Genomic DNA, 17,860 nt, shown 5'->3' with positions numbered 1-17,860 from the left:
ACCATCTCCACACGTCCCATACTCATGCTCTCCTCCACACCTGGCACACCTCTTTTTCTCTTTACAGACTGTTGCCACATGCCCAAACCTCTGGCATTTATAACATCTTAAAGGCTTTGGTACATACAGTAAGCCCTCACATAATAACTCATATATCCTATGGTTACTTTATTTGGCAGTACCCGGTCCTTGAAGTGTAACAGAATAGACAGGTTATCTACCCTAACTCCACCCCTTGTTGCTTGCAATCTTTGAACATTCACCAGAACGCCTCCTCTCAAGTTGTAGCTTACCTCTTTAGTGCTAACACTCACAGGCACTCCAATTATCACCCCTTTAATCCACTGCTTCCCTGCTTGATCAGTCCAGCTGCTCAACTCCACCTTACACTTCCCTATTAGCTTCACTCTGAGAGTTTTTTCCCTCTGTGCCATGTCCTTACAGAACACCAACAAGCTCCCATCTCTTAACACTTTAGCGTTGACAACTTCCCCAATCAACTATGTTATCAAAGCCGTTAACCTTATCGGACTCATGCCATGTCCTTACAGAACACCAACAAGCTCCCATCTCTTAAGACTTTAGCATTGACAACTTCCCCAATCAACTATGTTATCAAAGCCGTTAAACTTATTGGACTCATCGCCCCAACTCTCCCTTCCTTCCTCCCTCAACTTCAGAATCACTTTATGCCCCTCCTCCCTTTCTCTCAAACCCCTCCACCCTTTCTCTCAAACCCCTCCACCCTTTCTCTCAAACCCCTCCTCCCTTTCTCTCAAACCCCTCCACCCTTTCTCTCAAACCCCTCCACCCTTTCTCTCAAAACCCTCCTCCCTTTCTCTCAAACCCCTCCTCCCTTTCTCTCAAACCCCTCCTCCCTTTCTCTCAAACCCCTCCACCCTTTCTCTCAAACCCCTCCTCCCTTCCTCTCAAACCCCTTTCTCTTTCTCTTTCTCTTTCTCTTCCACTTTCTTTTTATTTTTCTCTTTCCTACTCCCCCCTGCATTTGTACCACTATGCTCCATACTTGCTTCACTTTCTTCTCCATCACTATCTCCTACCATCTCTGACCCAGTCACAGCACAGCCGCACCGAGTAAAAATTATTATAATATAAAAAAATGAACCACCCTTTTTCTCCCCAATTTCGATCTTGTCTCATCGCTGCAACTCCCCAATGGGCTCGGGAGAGGTGAATGTGGAGTCACGCGTCCTTAACACCCGCCAGCTTAACCTGGAAGCCAGCCGCACCAATGTGTTGGAGGAAACACCGTTCAACTGGCGACCGGGGTCAGCCTGCAGGCCCCCGGCCCGCCACAAGGAGTCGCTAGAGCGTGATGAGCCAAGTAAAGCCCCCCCGGTCAAACCCTCCCCTAATCCGGACGACGCTGGGCCAATTGTGCGCCGTCCTATGGTTGTGGCACAGCCCGGGAATGAACCCGGGTCTGTAGTAACGCCTCTAGCACTGCTATGCACTGCCTTAGACCGCTGCGCCACTCCACACCAAGTAAAATTTGATTGGTTGTTTATCAACGATTGACACCGGAACTCCGATCAACCCACGTCCAAACAACCTGTTCGTTCCGGCCACCCTAACCCGCAACCTTCTTTTTCTTCTTTGGTATCATGGCTTTCGCACATTTTGTTTGTGCATGCCGCCAGCTACTGTGCGGGAGAGTGTGGTCGATCACGTTCCATTTTGTGATATAAAAATTAAAAGGAAGGGGGAAAGGGAAAAATGTTGCACCACCAACTAACCCTACACCAATATACCACTATTACATACCACCAACTAACCCTACACCAATATACCACTATTACATACCACCAACTAACCCTACACCAATATACCACTATTACATACTACCAACTAACCCTACACCAATATACCACTATTACATACCACCAACTAACCCTACACCAATATACCACAATTTTGTACATAAAAAAAAAAATGACACCACCCCATTCCACTATATTAACCCTAACTGATCCTACACCAGGCCGACGGCCTGGGGGACGGGACTCTTTCGTTCAACACACCTTGTAACTGTTCTGGTAAAACCTTGTACACCCAAGTACTTCTCTGCAGCTGCCACCACAATATCTATTGTCTGTGATTTATGTTCAATTTCTGCAGTACAGTTGATAACCATGGCAATAAATGCTAAGAAACCAATTCGTATCACTCTGTATTGGCCTAGGCCTACTACTCACCCTTAACCCATCATCCTCTACTCTCTTCACTGCCTCAGCATACAACACCTTCTGTTCTACTCTGACCCTGGCAACCTCAACCTGTCTCTCTCGCACCGGGCACTTCTGATCCCCAGCAACATGGGTACCCCCACAATTGACACACACAAGTTTTTCCACCGATACTACAAGTTCCTTTGTCCCATACCCTCCTGCACACTTCTCACATCTAGGAATCTCCCTCTGGGCGGAAGAAACACCGAAAATCATCACAAGTCCATTTCGAGCTACCTACACCAATTTAACAGTGAGACTACATATGGGTCAGCCAAAAGGAAGACCTCCACTTTCTCCAAAAATGTCACTCCCACTGGGCCAGAATCATCCTTTGCATGACCATCGGGCGAGGCTCGGACTCTGAGGTCTTTACAACACCTGCACCCTCACTTTCGTCAGGTTCAATTTCTGAGCCATCCGCTGTATTGTTTGGACAACACACACTGATGGCCTTTCTCCAATACCCAATTTCTGTTCCTTAGCCCAATTTACTAGTCTGGCTATCTCTGGCCTCTCCATGCTCGTAAAACGTGGGCTATTCTGCATCTGAGAGTAGCATCCATAAGCATTCCAGTTTCCTGGAAGTGACATCAGCCAGTCCTGCCAACCCGCAACCTTTCGCGTGGAAAGATAAGTCTACCTTATCTGCTTTTTTCCTCAGGTGAAGTGCATATAGTAGTTAAGTAAATAATGTAATAGCAAAAAATATGATAAGGTATTAAACATTTATTAAGATAGGACATAAGGAAAGGAAGCAAGACTTTGTGTCACTTTGGTTGTATCTCAATCATATACGATACCTCAGTGAGCTCAATCAATAGTCTGAAAGGGCTCTTCTCCTTGTATTTTTTAAAAAATATATTTTTTTTATTTAGCCTTTATTTAACTAGGCAAGTCAGTTAAGAACAAATTCTTATTTACAATGATGGCCTACCCCCGGCCAAACCCGGACGACGCTGGGCCAATTGTGCGCCGCCCAATGGGACTCCCAATCACGGCCGGATTATGATACAGCCTGGAAGCGAACCAGGGTCTGTAGTGACGCCTCTAGCACTGAGATGCAGTGCCTTAGACAGCTGTATCCTTCATCTGCAATTCAACACTGATCTGTAAGTGTTTGACAGGTTTAAGCGTACCTTTAGTAGGTCCCCCCCCGTAATGCAGATCAGTACAGATAAGGAGAGGAGGAAAAAAGGCAAGAGGTTATGTAGCTTACATGGTCAAATGCCCTCTGTAGACCTCTCTCTCTCTCTCTCTCTCTCTCTCTCTCTCTCTCTCTCTCTCTCTCTCTCTCTCTCTCTCTCTCTCTCTCTCTCTCTGCCTCTCCCTTGCTATCTCTCTTTGCTTCTCCCCTGTTCCTTCCAGTTCGCTTCTCCCCTGTTCCTTCCAGTTCCTACCTCCCTTCTATCTAGCTCAGTGATGAAGGAAAGGAGACAAGGAAGACATTTTCCAGTGCTGAGACACAGCTCTGCCAGTGAGCCTGCCAAGTAGGCCACAATTCCAAGCGGTTGGCCAGGGGGGTTGAGGAGAGCAGCCGGAGCATATGCTGGAGGGATCAGTTGAATCCAAGGAAATTGGCTATATGGCAGAGCTTGGCTGTGGAAGATTTATGTAATAGCAAGCCACAGGCAGGGAGGGAGGGAAGTAGTGGTAGTTGGGAAGAAGGAATCCTTGGCCGTGTTCCCTTGCTCAGTCATTGCGTGCATCAACCAATGGTTGCGTGCCACGCCATCGACTGTGAAGTCAGGCACCAGATTGCTATAACACATTATGTGGTTAGCTGATACGTCAAATACCTTTCCAGGCGTTGTAAGATCTGGCATGCATCAGCAACGTCTGAGCAGGGTAACACGACACTTGTCAGTCTCACAAGTCAATCCCCCAGACCAGGCAATTAGCCTACCACTTTTTGTGAATGTCAACAACCTTCTTTGACCCGGCTGTGAAAAAAGTTCCAAAAGGGCAAAAAAACGGGGAAACATTGTACCAGCATGTGTGTAGATATTAATATTTTCTAAGGAATGATAAATCACTCTGGGTCCCGGTTCTGGTAAAAAGCCAAGGTTAAAACCTGTTGCCCAACATGACTTATGCTCTTTAAACCACAGCCAATAGGCACACCTGTGTTCAGAAATGCTGCTTGACTAGTTCATAATGCTAGACACACCATAAGGCCTCATTATCAGTGAGACATCCCTGAACTTCACATCTCTGGATGCACCGTGCTCTGTGTGACCACTGTATGTGTATGTGTGTAGATGTGTTTAACTATACTTGTGGGGACCAGAAGTCCCCACATGAATAGTAAACAAACAAAAATTTGACCAACTGGGGACATTTTGTTAGTCCCCACAAGGTCAAATGCTATTTCTATGGGGTTTAGGGTTAAGGCTAGAATTAGTGTTAGAATTAGGTTTAGGAGCTTGGGTTAGTTTTAGGGTTAGGAGCTAGGGTTAGGGTTAGTGTTAAGGTTAGGTTTTAGGGTTAAAGTTAGGGTTAGGTTTAGGGAAAATATGATTTTGAATGGGACTGAATTTTGTGTCCCCACAAGGTTAGTTGTACAAGACAGTGTGTGTGTGTGTGTGTGCGCGCGCAAGGGAAGCTTTATCAAACACAAATTGATGTCTGCTAACGATTTGCTGTCATCTGCTGGACAGGCTGATTTAAAGCTGCAAAAAAACACGTGCCTACTGTTCCCATCAGCTATTTTACCGGAAGAAATCGGCTAGCTCGACCTTACACTTCCTCTTTCCGTCATCGGGGTTTAGGTAGGAGAATGGTGATTTTATTCTCTTCACAGAATCCGAGTTAAATCTTGTATAATATACTATCATCCACTCGGAAATACCCGTAGAAAACGTATAATAAACACTGCTAACTATAGTCTTTGTATCATTGAAGCGACAAGAAGTGATTTTTAATGCGTTTTAAATCTTTGATGATTGTGGTGTGTATCCGTATAGATCTGAAGTGACATGGGCTTCGTCTCGGTGTAGCAGTTATCACTAGCTGCCGGTAGCTCGGTTTTCTGGTTCTGTTATTTGTTCAGACGTTCCGTATTTATTATCCACGAGCGTAGAACCGTCGGCCAGTTTATTGTATAATTAAAAAATAAAAAATAATTCATGGTTAGTTTCTAGTTGCGTAGTGTAGCGAGTCAGCACTGAACTTTAATAGGTAACATTAGCTAGCTAGCGTTGTTGGCATGCTAGGAAAATCCGCATGTTGGCTAGCTAGTTGGCTGACAACTTTACAACTGCATGCAAGTGTGATGTCCATTTTAATATTAATTTGTTAGTTAACAATTCACGCTTCTTGCAGAGCAGGATCCTTATTTGACATCATAGTTGGTTAGTTAGGTAGCTAACGTAGCTAAGTAACTAACGTTAGGTGTCTAGCTAAACGTCATCAATAGCTAACTGCTGCCAGTGGCAGGTATATGTAGCGAAATTCTGTGTACTTAACGTTACACACGCATTTATGAATGTAGCCTAGATTACTATCACGGCTTGTCAGTGCCTTTCTTGAACCGTTGAACTCGATATACTTTGAACCTGGCTGTAACTGAATTCTCATATTTTGTTTGCAGTCACGATGGGGCGTGTTATCAGGGGACAGAGAAAAGGTGCCGGCTCCGTGTTCAAAGCCCACGTGAAGCACAGAAAAGGTGCCGCTAAACTCCGACACATTGACTTTGCTGAACGTCATGGTTACATCAAGGGAATTGTGAAGGTAATGCTCTCACAATGGCTATTTTTCACTCTGTTGAACTATACAGTTTTCTACATTGTCCCAAGTTGGAGTTTGCCATGCATTGTTTTAAGTAGTTTGTGTAAAACTATCTGCTTTGGACCTGACTTGACCTTTATCTCCCTCAGGATATCATCCATGACCCCGGCCGTGGTGCTCCCCTGGCCAAGGTGGCTTTCCGTGACCCCTACCGATTCAAGAAGAGGACCGAGCTGTTTATTGCTGCAGAGGGCATCCACACCGGACAGTTCATCTACTGTGGCAAGAAGGGTGAGGAATGGAAATGGTCATGGGGTTGTTTACCTGTAGGCTGCTTAGTATGTGTCCAACACAGCAGTTGTCACCTCTTCTAGGATATTTTCCCCAACTAACTACAATACCTTAACCCCCTAACGTCGATATCCGTGCCCCCACAGATATCGAATTGGCATAATAATACAAATTCCCATCAAAATCCATCAGTTTGTCAGACCATGAGACATCCCAAAAATCTGTCTTCTCACGAAAACGTCTGAAGCTTCTGTAACGGTTTGGCCTCTATGACCCCCACAAGCGTCACGGGACTTGTCTGAGGTCGGTACTGCTGATCTGCCAACTTCTGTCTGTAGCGTCCAAACAGTTTGGGCTACACATTTACATTTTAGTCATTTAGCAGACGCTCTTATCCAGAGCGACTTACAGGAGCAATTAGGGTTAAGTGCCTTGCTCAAGGGCACATCGACAGATTTTTCACCTAGTCGGCTCGGGGATTAGAACCAGCGACCTTTCGGTTACTGGCACAACGCTCTTAACCACTAAGCCACCTGCCGCCCACATTATGATCCCTCTAAAGGTAACTCTCACAAACACGTCAGTTGTTATGCTCTAGGACGGTCACAACTTGTCTGAAGGTAGCCTGGTACCAGTTGTAAATGAATGGAAGTAGTTTAGTGCACAACATTTGTTAAATATGGGTTAAAATAAAAAATTATTTCCAGATCTTATCTCTATAGGAAAGATAAAACAAACTTCATTTTGATGTATTTTTTCTATGGTTTAATAGCAGTAAGGCCAAATTCAATGTTTCATCAAATCTTTTTATATAGAGATCCTAAAATTCAACATCTAATTGCTAAATGTTGGTGACTATCTTAAAATAATTCCATATGTTAGCATAGACTCTTAAGGATTAATAACAATATCCTCTCTCAGCTCAGCTGAATATCGGTAATGTCCTGCCTGTGGGCACCATGCCTGAGGGAACCATCATCTGCTGTCTGGAGGAGAAGCCTGGCGACAGAGGCAAGCTAGCCAGGGCGTCAGGGAACTACGCCACGGTCATCTCCCACAACCCAGATACCAAGAAGTCCAGGGTCAAGCTGCCCTCTGGCTCCAAGAAGGTCATCGCCTCTGCAAACAGAGCCGTTGTTGGTAAGAACATAAGATATGTTTCTCTTTGTGTATGTTAGTTAGCTGAAGGTTTCAGAGATGTTTTCTAATTAATGGTGGACTCATTTCGTACATTTTGTATCTTTGACCACAAACCTTTTTGACAGTGATGCTTTGGCGCAATCAGTGGGACATTGTTATTCTGTAGGTGGTATCTGTGTCCGATCTGGCTTGCCAACTAATCATACTACATACTATTTAGTACCCACAGTTCAGTAAAAATGAAGGCAGTTAGCAACATATTGGCATACTAGGCTCATTCTACTGAATGTCATCTAATGCGCAATTGCTTGATTCCCTCCATTTGTTCATTTTGGTACGTCGCGTCAGCGATTCTATGCGTCAGTGTGCAACGAATTCTACTAGAAGAAGACCCGGAATGAGTATGACATCCTGGCATTTAAAGCATACTCAATTTTCAAAATATCACATACAAAACTTTCTCCTTACTCAAAATGTATTTTTAGAATGCAAGTATGGGTATTTGGACACTGCCACTTTCTCATAAGCTGGGTCTAATGTCAAGTTTGTTCTGTCAAATTAACCCCCATGTCTTGAATCGATGAAATGGAGGGGATCTGCTCTGATTCCAGCTGCACTGTGCACAATATTTTGGATCGACGTGATAAGACTAATCATTTGTTCGCCAAGTTTGTAGGCAGATAGTTTTGCCAGAGACCAGGAAAACCAAAAAGTGGTTACTGTTCCAATTGCCATGTGACATGGTTGCTTTCAGAGCATATTGGCTGGTTAGGGAATCCTGTGCTACTGTTCACCGGAGTAATGGCTCTCTCTGGTCATCAGGTGTGGTTGCTGGAGGTGGACGTATTGACAAGCCCATCCTGAAGGCCGGTCGTGCCTACCACAAGTACAAGGCCAAGAGGAACTCATGGCCACGTGTCCGTGGTGTGGCCATGAACGTAAGTGGACATCTCTTCTGCATATTAGTTTCTTTTGGGTAGGTTCAGGTAAAACATTAAGGTTAGATTTGGATCTTAAAGTTATACCTCAAGCAGTTATTTTCCAGAGATATTGTGTGTTTCTCTGCACCTGATGTACCTTATTAGGTTTGTAGATGGTCTTACTAGGCTTGGGCGGTATCCAGGTTGTCATACCGACCTTGTGCCGTCATGAAATTCGGTAATACCAGCACTGAACACAAGGGATGCTATTTTCAAACCCCACTGTGCCTCTGTAATCCGAAGGTTAGCAATGCTAACAGGTACATGTAAAATCCAATAGCAAATGCAGGCTAAATGCTAAGGAGAGCATTGCAAACATTTTATAGTCTGACAAACTATTTGCATGAGACATCCCAGCTCAAAGTTATACAAGTAACTCAAATGCTAGTTTGCTGCACTCACAAAACAAATAAACAGCAAGGCTCTTGATCCATGAGGGGATTCTCACCACATAGCTAGATAACTAAATTAGCAAACAAATGCACAACTGCAGCGCTTTTAGCACATTTTAGACGGGTAACTTAAAGCGGCAATCGGCAGTAGAAACAACGGCCTCCCCACCCCTGGTTCGGTAAAAAGCTGAGGGATGGGGCTTGAGATTTACTCACTCTCAAACTGCTGTTGGTTACATTTTTTCATATTGCTCTTTTAAGTTTGCCAAAAAGGGGGGGAAACAAAACCAGTCAAGGGTTCAGAGGATGTTGGGGCATAGGATCCATGATCAGTTATTAGAACGGCTTTGCTGACATTTTTCTTTCCCCCTCTAGCCTGTTGAGCATCCCTTCGGTGGTGGTAACCACCAGCATATTGGCAAACCCTCAACTATCAGGAGGGATGCACCCGCTGGTCGCAAGGTCGGTCTCATTGCTGCCCGTCGTACAGGCAGACTGCGTGGAACAAAGACCGTCTCGGAGAAGGAGAACTAGCCGTCTTTACAATAAAATGTTCCAAGGAAGCTGACCTGTGTTGACTCCTTTTGTTAGGTTAGTGCACCAGTGGAGTTGGACCCAAGAGGACTTGCTAACTGGTGAAATGATGTTGGTCCAGACTAATCAACAAATGCTGTGGATTTCAGTGTTGTACTTTCTTCCATATTGTTGCACTCACCTGAGGGATGTAATGAGTTTCATGGATGTGTAATAGAGTTGACATTGTGGTTCAAATGGGGCCGCATCACCATAACAATTTGGCTGGTTACTGAAGTTAAATCTGTAGTATTGACTAATATTTACACATCTATAAATACAATTTTCTGAAGTGGTAAGTCAATCCTCCGACGTAGAGATCCATACATGGTTCATCAGTATGGCCAGTAGAGGAGCCTTAGTATGCAACCTGGAGTTGAATAGCAGAAGTGGATGACGGCATCACTAGGGCACAGAACTGAAATGTACTAGCGACCTATAGACTGCCTTTTAAAGGCCTGTGGAGGTGATCGTAACCCATGTAAAGCATGGAATCAGGATGAGTATGATCCTTTGACTTCAAGCTACCCATAGGTATTGGCACATTTACAGACCAAGTCTGTTTGCGCACCATCTTCAGTCCCAAGCAGTAGCCTACATATTTTCTCCTTGAGATAATACAGAAAGTAAATGTACATAGACATTTTTTTTTTACCAAGTTGGTTACATGAATACAATATTTCATGTTCTTTATTTGCTAAGGGCGCAATGCTTTTGTTATATTTCTGTGCACAAAAAACCTCAGTAAAAGTTCACATCGTGACTGTAGCTCCAGAATTCAACGTCACACCATGGCCAAAACAAAAGTCGGCAAAAAACAGGGTGCCGAACTCTGTACAGTCAATACCTTTAAAAATAAGACAAGGGACAAATGTTCTTAAATCAAATTCTATTCTTTGTGTGAAATACAAAATAAATTCTATAAAATAAGAGCAAAATATTACGGTGGGCAGAATATTTGGTATTTTAGACAATCCCCAAAATACACACATTCAAGTTACCAATTAAATCGTTTTACTGATGTTTACCTTTTTAAATCTTAAAGAATTACACACTTTTACTTAACCATGTTGCAACATGACATGCCCCTTCTCCTGTCTGACACTGCGGCCCAGGATCAGTGACTTTCCCAGGCTGGTCCATAGAGTGGACAAACCTGGTGAGCTCCATGGAATAGGTCAGCCGTTTGTCCAAGACTCTACCAAAGAGAGACGGAAGCAAACCACACGCCTGGCAGAGAAAATCAGGTTTCACACATGGTGTTTTCTTTCTCAAAATTCCTATAGATGAAAACTAAGCACCCTATCCCACCAAAAATTGACTTGCGAATGTGAAGTTGGAGGATTATAATGTGCAATTGAAAAACCACTTATTTTTGCATTGGTTCAAAATACCGCCCTCAATGTACAAGGTGGATGAGCAAGAAAGAAAAGAGCCAAAAGTAATTGTCCTCTGTAGCTGTGGATTAAGGACAGCTGTCGAATCATATCACATATCTTCCCTTGAGCTACGCTATTCTGGTGAGAAGCCATGCTAAATGTTACAGCATATTAACTAGAGCTTCCGAAAGGTTTGAATTAAATTACCAGAACAAACAAAGGCAATGAGTTCCAGAACAATGTTGCATCACCGTTTTTTCACATCAACCAAAACACCATAAAAGTTCACCCAACCATTCCACGTCTCACACTAAAACCAACCGCAGCTCGTGAGTTGATTTGGCATGGGTCAAGAGGTTGCCAAGGAGCTCACTAATAATGTGTCCTCCTAAAGGTGAATGACCAGTAACCGTCCGATGGCAGACCAAATCTCACTGCTGAGCGGTGAAGGTGATAAAACAAAAAACGGTGTTGCTTTTTTCTTATTTTTTTCTTATGTCATCCATTTTTGTTTTTCGCAAGATCTCTCTCCCAACAGCAAACCTGACAAAGTTACGCTATTAGGGGGGGATTCATTTTTTGAACAGTCAAAACATTAACACACTATGTACACCTTTTCGTCATGTAGACAAGCGCATCAGCATCGTCAGGCCTGGGTAATATGTTTATTATAACACTATCCACTCCCCCTCTGCAGTCGACAGCAACCAGGCTCCAGTATGCAGGGCAGAAGAACCGAGGGGAGAGCCCCCCCCGGGGAGAGCCCCCCCCCCACCCCCCAGGCAGGCAGCACAGTAGCAGGAGAGATTCAGGGGGGCCTGGAGAGGAGCTGTGAAGCCTGGCCCTGCCCTGGAGACCCCAGAGAGAGAGTGTCCCGATCAGTTGCTTGGTCGGTCACCTGGAGGGGAGAGGAAAGAGAGAGCAGGAGGCTGGAGGCACAGCAGAGGGGAGGGCTGGTGTTACTCCTTAGGCGAGGTAGGGGCCTGGGTGGTGGAGGCGGGCGGGACCTCCTCAGTGCTCTCCCAGTTTTCTTGTGCTCTTGGGCCTGGGCCTGTGCCTGTGCTGGGGTCAGGGCCTGGGGTAGAGGAAGGGGCAGGGCCAAGGTGATGGGGGTTGTTCATGAGCTGGGCAGCGGGGCCTGTGTATGGCTGTCCGTGGGGGTGGTTGTTCTGCGGAGGAATGAGAAAACAATTAGGTTTTTAGTAAAACTACTGATGTAATATGGAACTTCTGACAAAATGTCTGTCATGACCTGTATTAGGTCCTTCATTAGTTTAGAAGCCTCCGTTTCCAGGGATAGTAAATAGTTGCAGGATAACGCTGCCTCTACAGTATCGTGTGTGTGTACCTGCTGAAACTGTGTGGTCGTCCCAGGAGATGAGTGTGGGTAGAGGGAGGTGTCCTCTGGAGGGGAGGTGTCCTGATCTTCAGAGGCTTCCTGGTCATCGGGCTCCTGGGAAATGAAGTCAAAAGATTTGCACCATTTTATTCCCAATGCATTTTTCAACCTAACATTCATACACAACTCAAGCCTATGGGCCCAATAGCAGACCAAAGTCTCTTAATATGAAAATGCCTTTGCACTGGATGGGAACGTTGTCCTATTTTTGCCTATTTGAACTGAATGAGAAGGAAGTGAGTGACACGCTGTGTAGGAGTGTGTGACAGCTTTGGATGTTGTAATATCAACTGAGAGAGGTATAAATCTAAAATGTACTTTATTATGCGAGTGGGTGTTATTCTCCACAGCGTGGTGGGAGACATGCTCTAATGAGATCACGTTTCCATGTACACTATATGACCAAAAGTATGTGGACACCTGCTCATCGAACATCTCATTCCAAAATCATGGGCATTAATATGGAGTTGGTCCACCCTTTGCTGCTATAACAGCCTCCACTCTTCTGGGAAGGCTTTCCACTAGATGTTGGAACATTGCTGCGGGGACTTGCTTCCATTCAGCCACAAGAGCATTAGTGAGGTCGGGCACTGATGTTGGGCGATTAGGCCTGGCTCGCAGTCGACGTTCCAATTAATCCCAAAGTAGTTCGATGAGGTTGAGGTCAGGGCTCTGTGCAGGCCAGTCAATTTCTTCCACACCGATCTTGACAAAGCATTTCTGTATGGGCCTCGCTTTATGCACGGGGGCATTGTCATGCTGAAACAGGAAAGGGCCTTCCCCAAACTGTTGCCACAAAGTTAGAAACACAGAATCGCCTAGAATGTAATTGTATTCTGTAGCGTTAAGAGTTCCCTTCACTGGAACTAAGGGGCCTAGCCCGAACCATGAAAAACAACCCCAGACCATTAGTCCTCCTCCACCAAACTTTACAGTTGGCACTAGCCATTCGGGCAGGTAGCATTCGCCTGGCATCCACCAAAACCAGATTAGTCCGTCGGACTGCCAGATGGTGAAGCGTGATTCATCACTCCAGCCAATGGCGGCGAGTTTTACACCACTCCAGCCGACGCTTGGCATTGCGCATGGTGATCTTAGGCTTGTGTGCGGCTGCTCTGCCATGGAAACCCATTTCATGAACCTCCTGACTAACAGTTATTGTGCTGACGTTGCTTCCAGAGGCAGTTTGGAACTCGGTAGTGAGTGTTGCAACCAAGGAGAGACGATTTTTACGCGCTTCAGCACTCGGCGGTCCAGTTCTGTGAGCTTGTGTGGCTTACCACTTTGCGGCTGAGCCGTTGTTGCTCCTAGATGTTTCCACTTCACAATAACAGCACTTACAATTGACCGGGGCAGCGCTGGCAGGGCAGAAATTTGACGAACTGACTTGTTGGAAAGGTGGCATCCTATGTCGTTGAAAGTCACTGAGCTCTTCAGTAAGGCCATTCTACTGCCAATGTTTGACTATGGAGGTTGCATGGCTGTGTGCTCGATTTTATACACCTGTCAGTAACGAGTGTGGCTGAAATAGCCAATTCCACTAATTTGAAGGGGTGTCCACATACTTTTGTATATATAGTGTAACATCTAAGGGACGGGGGCCAGAGACTTTCTCCCGAGTGGCGCAGTGGTCTAAGGCTGTGCCACTAGAGGCTCTGTCGTAGCCGGCCGCGACCGGGAGACCCATGGGGCGGCGCACAATTGGCCCAGCGTCGTCCAGGGTAGGGGAGGGAATGGCCGGCAGGGATGTAGCTCAGTTGGTAGAGCATGCCGTTTGCAACGCCAGGGTTGTGGGTTCGATTCCCACGGGGGGCCAGTATGAAAAATAAAATATAAATCATGTATGCACTCACTAACTGTAAGTCACTCTGGATAAGAGTGTCTGCTAAATGACTAAAATGTAAAATGTAAATAATGTTGATATGGGTTAATTTGCTGGGGCAAACACTAGATGGAAATGCACTGGATCCTCTGTTCAGAGAAAAACAGAGGGATTTCTACTTTCAGTGTGTTCCATCCATGAGAGTTCCGTGGCGGTTATGCCAGCGTTACCATCTTTGTGCTGTGACCAATCAGATCAACTGGCCGTTTGTCTGTATGATTCAGTCTGCTCATAAAGACAGACTGACAACATCTAGAACACATTACAACATCTGAACAGACCAACTAGAGAACAGCCTGTGTGTTAGTCTGTGGAGGGGCTAGATTCATGATAACACAAGCCTATCGTAAACCTACAATAACCTGTGGGTAAAGTAGGTGCTGCCTGTCGTCAATTAGCGTTGTGGTCCTAAGGCATCTAGCCCTTCTTTCTCTCCAGATAGTTATAAAATTGGTTTTACGGGTAGTTACAATTAACTACTCAAGGTGATGTTTCTGATTGAAACGATCAATAATAAGATGTGAACTAGTCCTGTTGACTAGAAACATTATGAACACATGCAATTTAAATGGCTGACACACAAACCACAGGTTTCCCCTATGTACCGACCTAGTCTCAACAGAACAACATCATAGGGGCGGCAGGTAGCTTAGTGGTTAAGAGCGTTGTGCCAGTAACCGAAAGGTCGCTGGTTCTAATCCCCGAGCCGACTAGGTGAAAAACCTGTCGATGTGCCCTTAAGCAAGGCACTTAACCCTAATTGCTCCTGTAAGTCGCTCTGGATAAGAGCGTCTGCTAAATGACCAATTTATTTTAATTTATCATCACTTGAACACATACCAATAAGTACACTACAAATCCAACCCTAGGCTAGCACTTCATCATCCACTATAGCCATAGCCAAGAGTTTCAGTTTGCTTTGGGGAGGTGGAACAAACAGCTTGATTGGATAAACAGTGTTACATTAAAGATGGAGGACCAACTGAACTAAAGGGAAGCCAGGAATTCCGTGTTGCTTTAGGTAACCAGTGGGACACTGCTACTGGACTGTAAAGAGGAAATGTTTGCGGCTCACAGTTTGATTTTTATTGTAATGTTTGGCGATGGTTCAACGTTACAATTGACATGTTGGATTTAGGTGGGGTTGGCTCTATATTATGGATAATCATAGGGATCTTTAATTCTCTATACTAGGATGCCCTCAGCTCTATCTCTCCTGCCTATTAGGAACCTGGAGTTGGCTGCTTTGTCAGTCACTGGATACTGAGAATGGGCTATAGGTTTCCCAAAGACCATGACGGTCAAAACATTTGCACTATCACCAACTTTCATCACAAAATCACTGTTGTGAGCAGCACGCAAAACAGCCGAGCGGACGGATATCTGACCAGCTTGTCACTGCTATCTGTTATTGTCCAGCTCCTATGCTCCAGACTGTCTGTCTGTGTTGGTCCTACTGCCCAGGCTATTCTCACAGTGTCACTGTGCTAGTGGACAGACACCACTAACATAGCCCTGTATAGACACCTAGAGAGGACAGACACCACTAACATAGCCCTGTATAGACACCTAGAGAGGACAGACACCACTAACATAGCCCTGTATGGAACACCTAGAGAGGACAGACACCACTAACATAGCCCTGTATGGAACACCTAGAGAGAGGACAGACACCACTAACATAGCCCTGTATAGACACCTAGAGAGGACAGACACCACTAACATAGCCCTGTATAGACACCTAGAGAGGACAGACACCACTAACATAGCCCTGTATAGACACCTAGAGAGGACAGACACCACTAACATAGCCCTGTATAGACACCTAGAGAGGACAGACACCACTAACATAGCCCTGTATAGACACCTAGAGAGGACAGACACCACTAACATAGCCCTGTATGGACACCTAGAGAGGACAGACACCACTAACATAGCCCTGTATGGAACACCTAGAGAGGACAGACACCACTAACATAGCCCTGTATAGACACCTAGAGAGGACAGACACCACTAACATAGCCCTGTATGGAACACCTAGAGAGAGGACAGACACCACTAACATAGCCCTGTATGGAACACCTAGAGAGAGGACAGACACCACTAACATAGCCCTGTATGGAACACCTAGAGAGGACAGACACCACTAACATAGCCCTGTATGGAACACCTAGAGAGGACAGACACCAGTAACATAGCCCTGTATGGAACACCTAGAGAGGACAGACACCACTAACATAGCCCTGTATGGAACACCTAGAGAGGACAGACACCACTAACATAGCCCTGTATGGAACACCTAGAGAGAGGACAGACACCACTAACATAGCCCTGTATAGACACCTAGAGAGAGGACAGACACCACTAACATAGCCCTGTATGGAACACCTAGAGAGGACAGACACCACTAACATAGCCCTGTATGGAACACCTAGAGAGAGGACAGACACCACTAACATAGCCCTGTATAGACACCTAGAGAGAGGACAGACACCACTAACATAGCCCTGTATGGAACACCTAGAGAGAGGACAGACACCACTAACATAGCCCTGTATAGACACCTAGAGAGGACAGACACCACTAACATAGCCCTGTATGGAACACCTAGAGAGAGGACAGACACCACTAACATAGCCCTGTATGGAACACCTAGAGAGGACAGACACCACTAACATAGCCCTGTATGGAACACCTAGAGAGAGGACAGACACCACTAACATAGCCCTGTATGGAACACCTAGAGAGGACAGACACCAGTAACATAGCCCTGTATGGAACACCTAGAGAGGACAGACACCACTAACATAGCCCTGTATGGAACACCTAGAGAGGACAGACACCACTAACATAGCCCTGTATAGACACCTAGAGAGGACAGACACCAGTAACATAGCCCTGTATGGAACACCTAGAGAGGACAGACACCACTAACATAGCCCTGTATGGAACACCTAGAGAGGACAGACACCACTAACATAGCCCTGTATGGAACACCTAGAGAGAGGACAGACACCACTAACATAGCCCTGTATGGAACACCTAGAGAGGACAGACACCAGTAACATAGCCCTGTATGGAACACCTAGAGAGGACAGACACCACTAACATAGCCCTGTATGGAACACCTAGAGAGGACAGACACCACTAACATAGCCCTGTATGGAACACCTAGAGAGAGGACAGACACCACTAACATAGCACTGTATGGAACACCTAGAGAGGACAGACACCACTAACATAGCCCTGTATAGACACCTAGAGAGGACAGACACCACTAACATAGCCCTGTATAGACACCTAGAGAGGACATACACCACTAACATAGCCCTGTATAGATACCTAGAGAGGACAGACACCACTAACATAGCCCTGTATGGAACACCTAGAGAGGACAGACACCACTAACATAGCCCTGTATGGAACACCTAGAGAGGACAGACACCACTAACATAGCCCTGTATGGACACCTAGAGAGGACATACACCACTAACATAGCCCTGTATGGAACACCTAGAGAGGACAGACACCACTAACATAGCCCTGTATAGACACCTAGAGAGGGGACAGAGTGGAGGAGGAGGTTGCCAGGGGCTTGTGGCAGAGGTTGCCAGGGGCTTGTGAGGGCTTACAGTGTGTTGCTGAGGTCCTGTCCCTTCCCCTGGCAAAAGCTGCTGTGGCGAGGATGATTTCCGCATGGCAGCGTCGTCTTCAGACTCGGCCTCACCGGGCTTCGTTAAGTGACACTAGTTTGAAATGGCATAATTGATATCATTGCATAATATATACAAGTGTCAATAAACTATGCTTTAAGGTGGATTTTTTTTCTTTTAAGTAACGTTA

At 45.5% G+C, this 17,860-nt stretch overlaps 2 protein-coding genes across 8 annotated transcripts in view; one reads left to right on the top strand and one right to left on the bottom strand.

Moving 5' to 3' along the window:
* The first annotated feature begins 5,016 nt into the window (after positions 1–5,016).
* Positions 5,017–9,347, top strand: LOC311144030 (large ribosomal subunit protein uL2-like). Its single transcript, XM_084179959.1, has 5 exons — positions 5,017–5,984; positions 6,131–6,272; positions 7,194–7,412; positions 8,235–8,350; positions 9,160–9,347. Exons 1-5 carry the CDS (start codon positions 5,847–5,849, stop codon positions 9,316–9,318), a joined length of 774 nt encoding a protein of 257 aa, XP_084036085.1. The 5' UTR covers positions 5,017–5,846; the 3' UTR covers positions 9,319–9,347.
* Positions 9,348–10,031: 684 nt separating this feature from the next.
* The window catches only part of LOC311144019 (ubiquitin carboxyl-terminal hydrolase 9X-like), a 79,168-nt gene continuing 71,339 nt past the window's right edge, over positions 10,032–17,860 (bottom strand). For all 7 annotated transcript variants that reach the window (XM_084179934.1, XM_084179935.1, XM_084179938.1 and 4 more), the window contains 3 exons: positions 17,650–17,763; positions 12,085–12,189; positions 10,032–11,905 (listed from right to left, as the gene is read on the bottom strand). In XM_084179934.1, coding sequence (XP_084036060.1) covers positions 11,696–11,905; positions 12,085–12,189; positions 17,650–17,763 — 429 coding nt within the window. In that variant the 3' untranslated portion in view covers positions 10,032–11,695. The remainder of the gene's footprint in view (positions 11,906–12,084; positions 12,190–17,649; positions 17,764–17,860) is intronic.

This window comes from Coregonus lavaretus, assembly GCF_964263955.1.
Source record: "Coregonus lavaretus genome assembly, chromosome: 16".
Lineage (NCBI taxonomy): Eukaryota > Metazoa > Chordata > Actinopteri > Salmoniformes > Salmonidae > Coregonus > Coregonus lavaretus.
The sequence above is the reverse complement of the archived record's forward strand: the minus strand, read 5'-3'. Positions and strand labels throughout refer to the sequence as shown.

What these genes read in the sequence shown, in the direction of transcription:
- LOC311144030 (XM_084179959.1), top strand. Translation starts at nt 5,847, where the DNA reads ATGGGGCGTGTTATCAGGGGACAGAGAAAAGGTGCCGGCTCCGTGTTC. An exon ending in TGCAAACAGAGCCGTTGTTG is followed by an intron (nt 7,413 to 8,234) that starts GTAAGAACATAA and finishes TCTGGTCATCAG; the next exon opens with GTGTGGTTGCTGGAGGTGGA. An exon ending in TCCGTGGTGTGGCCATGAAC is followed by an intron (nt 8,351 to 9,159) that starts GTAAGTGGACAT and finishes TTCCCCCTCTAG; the next exon opens with CCTGTTGAGCATCCCTTCGG.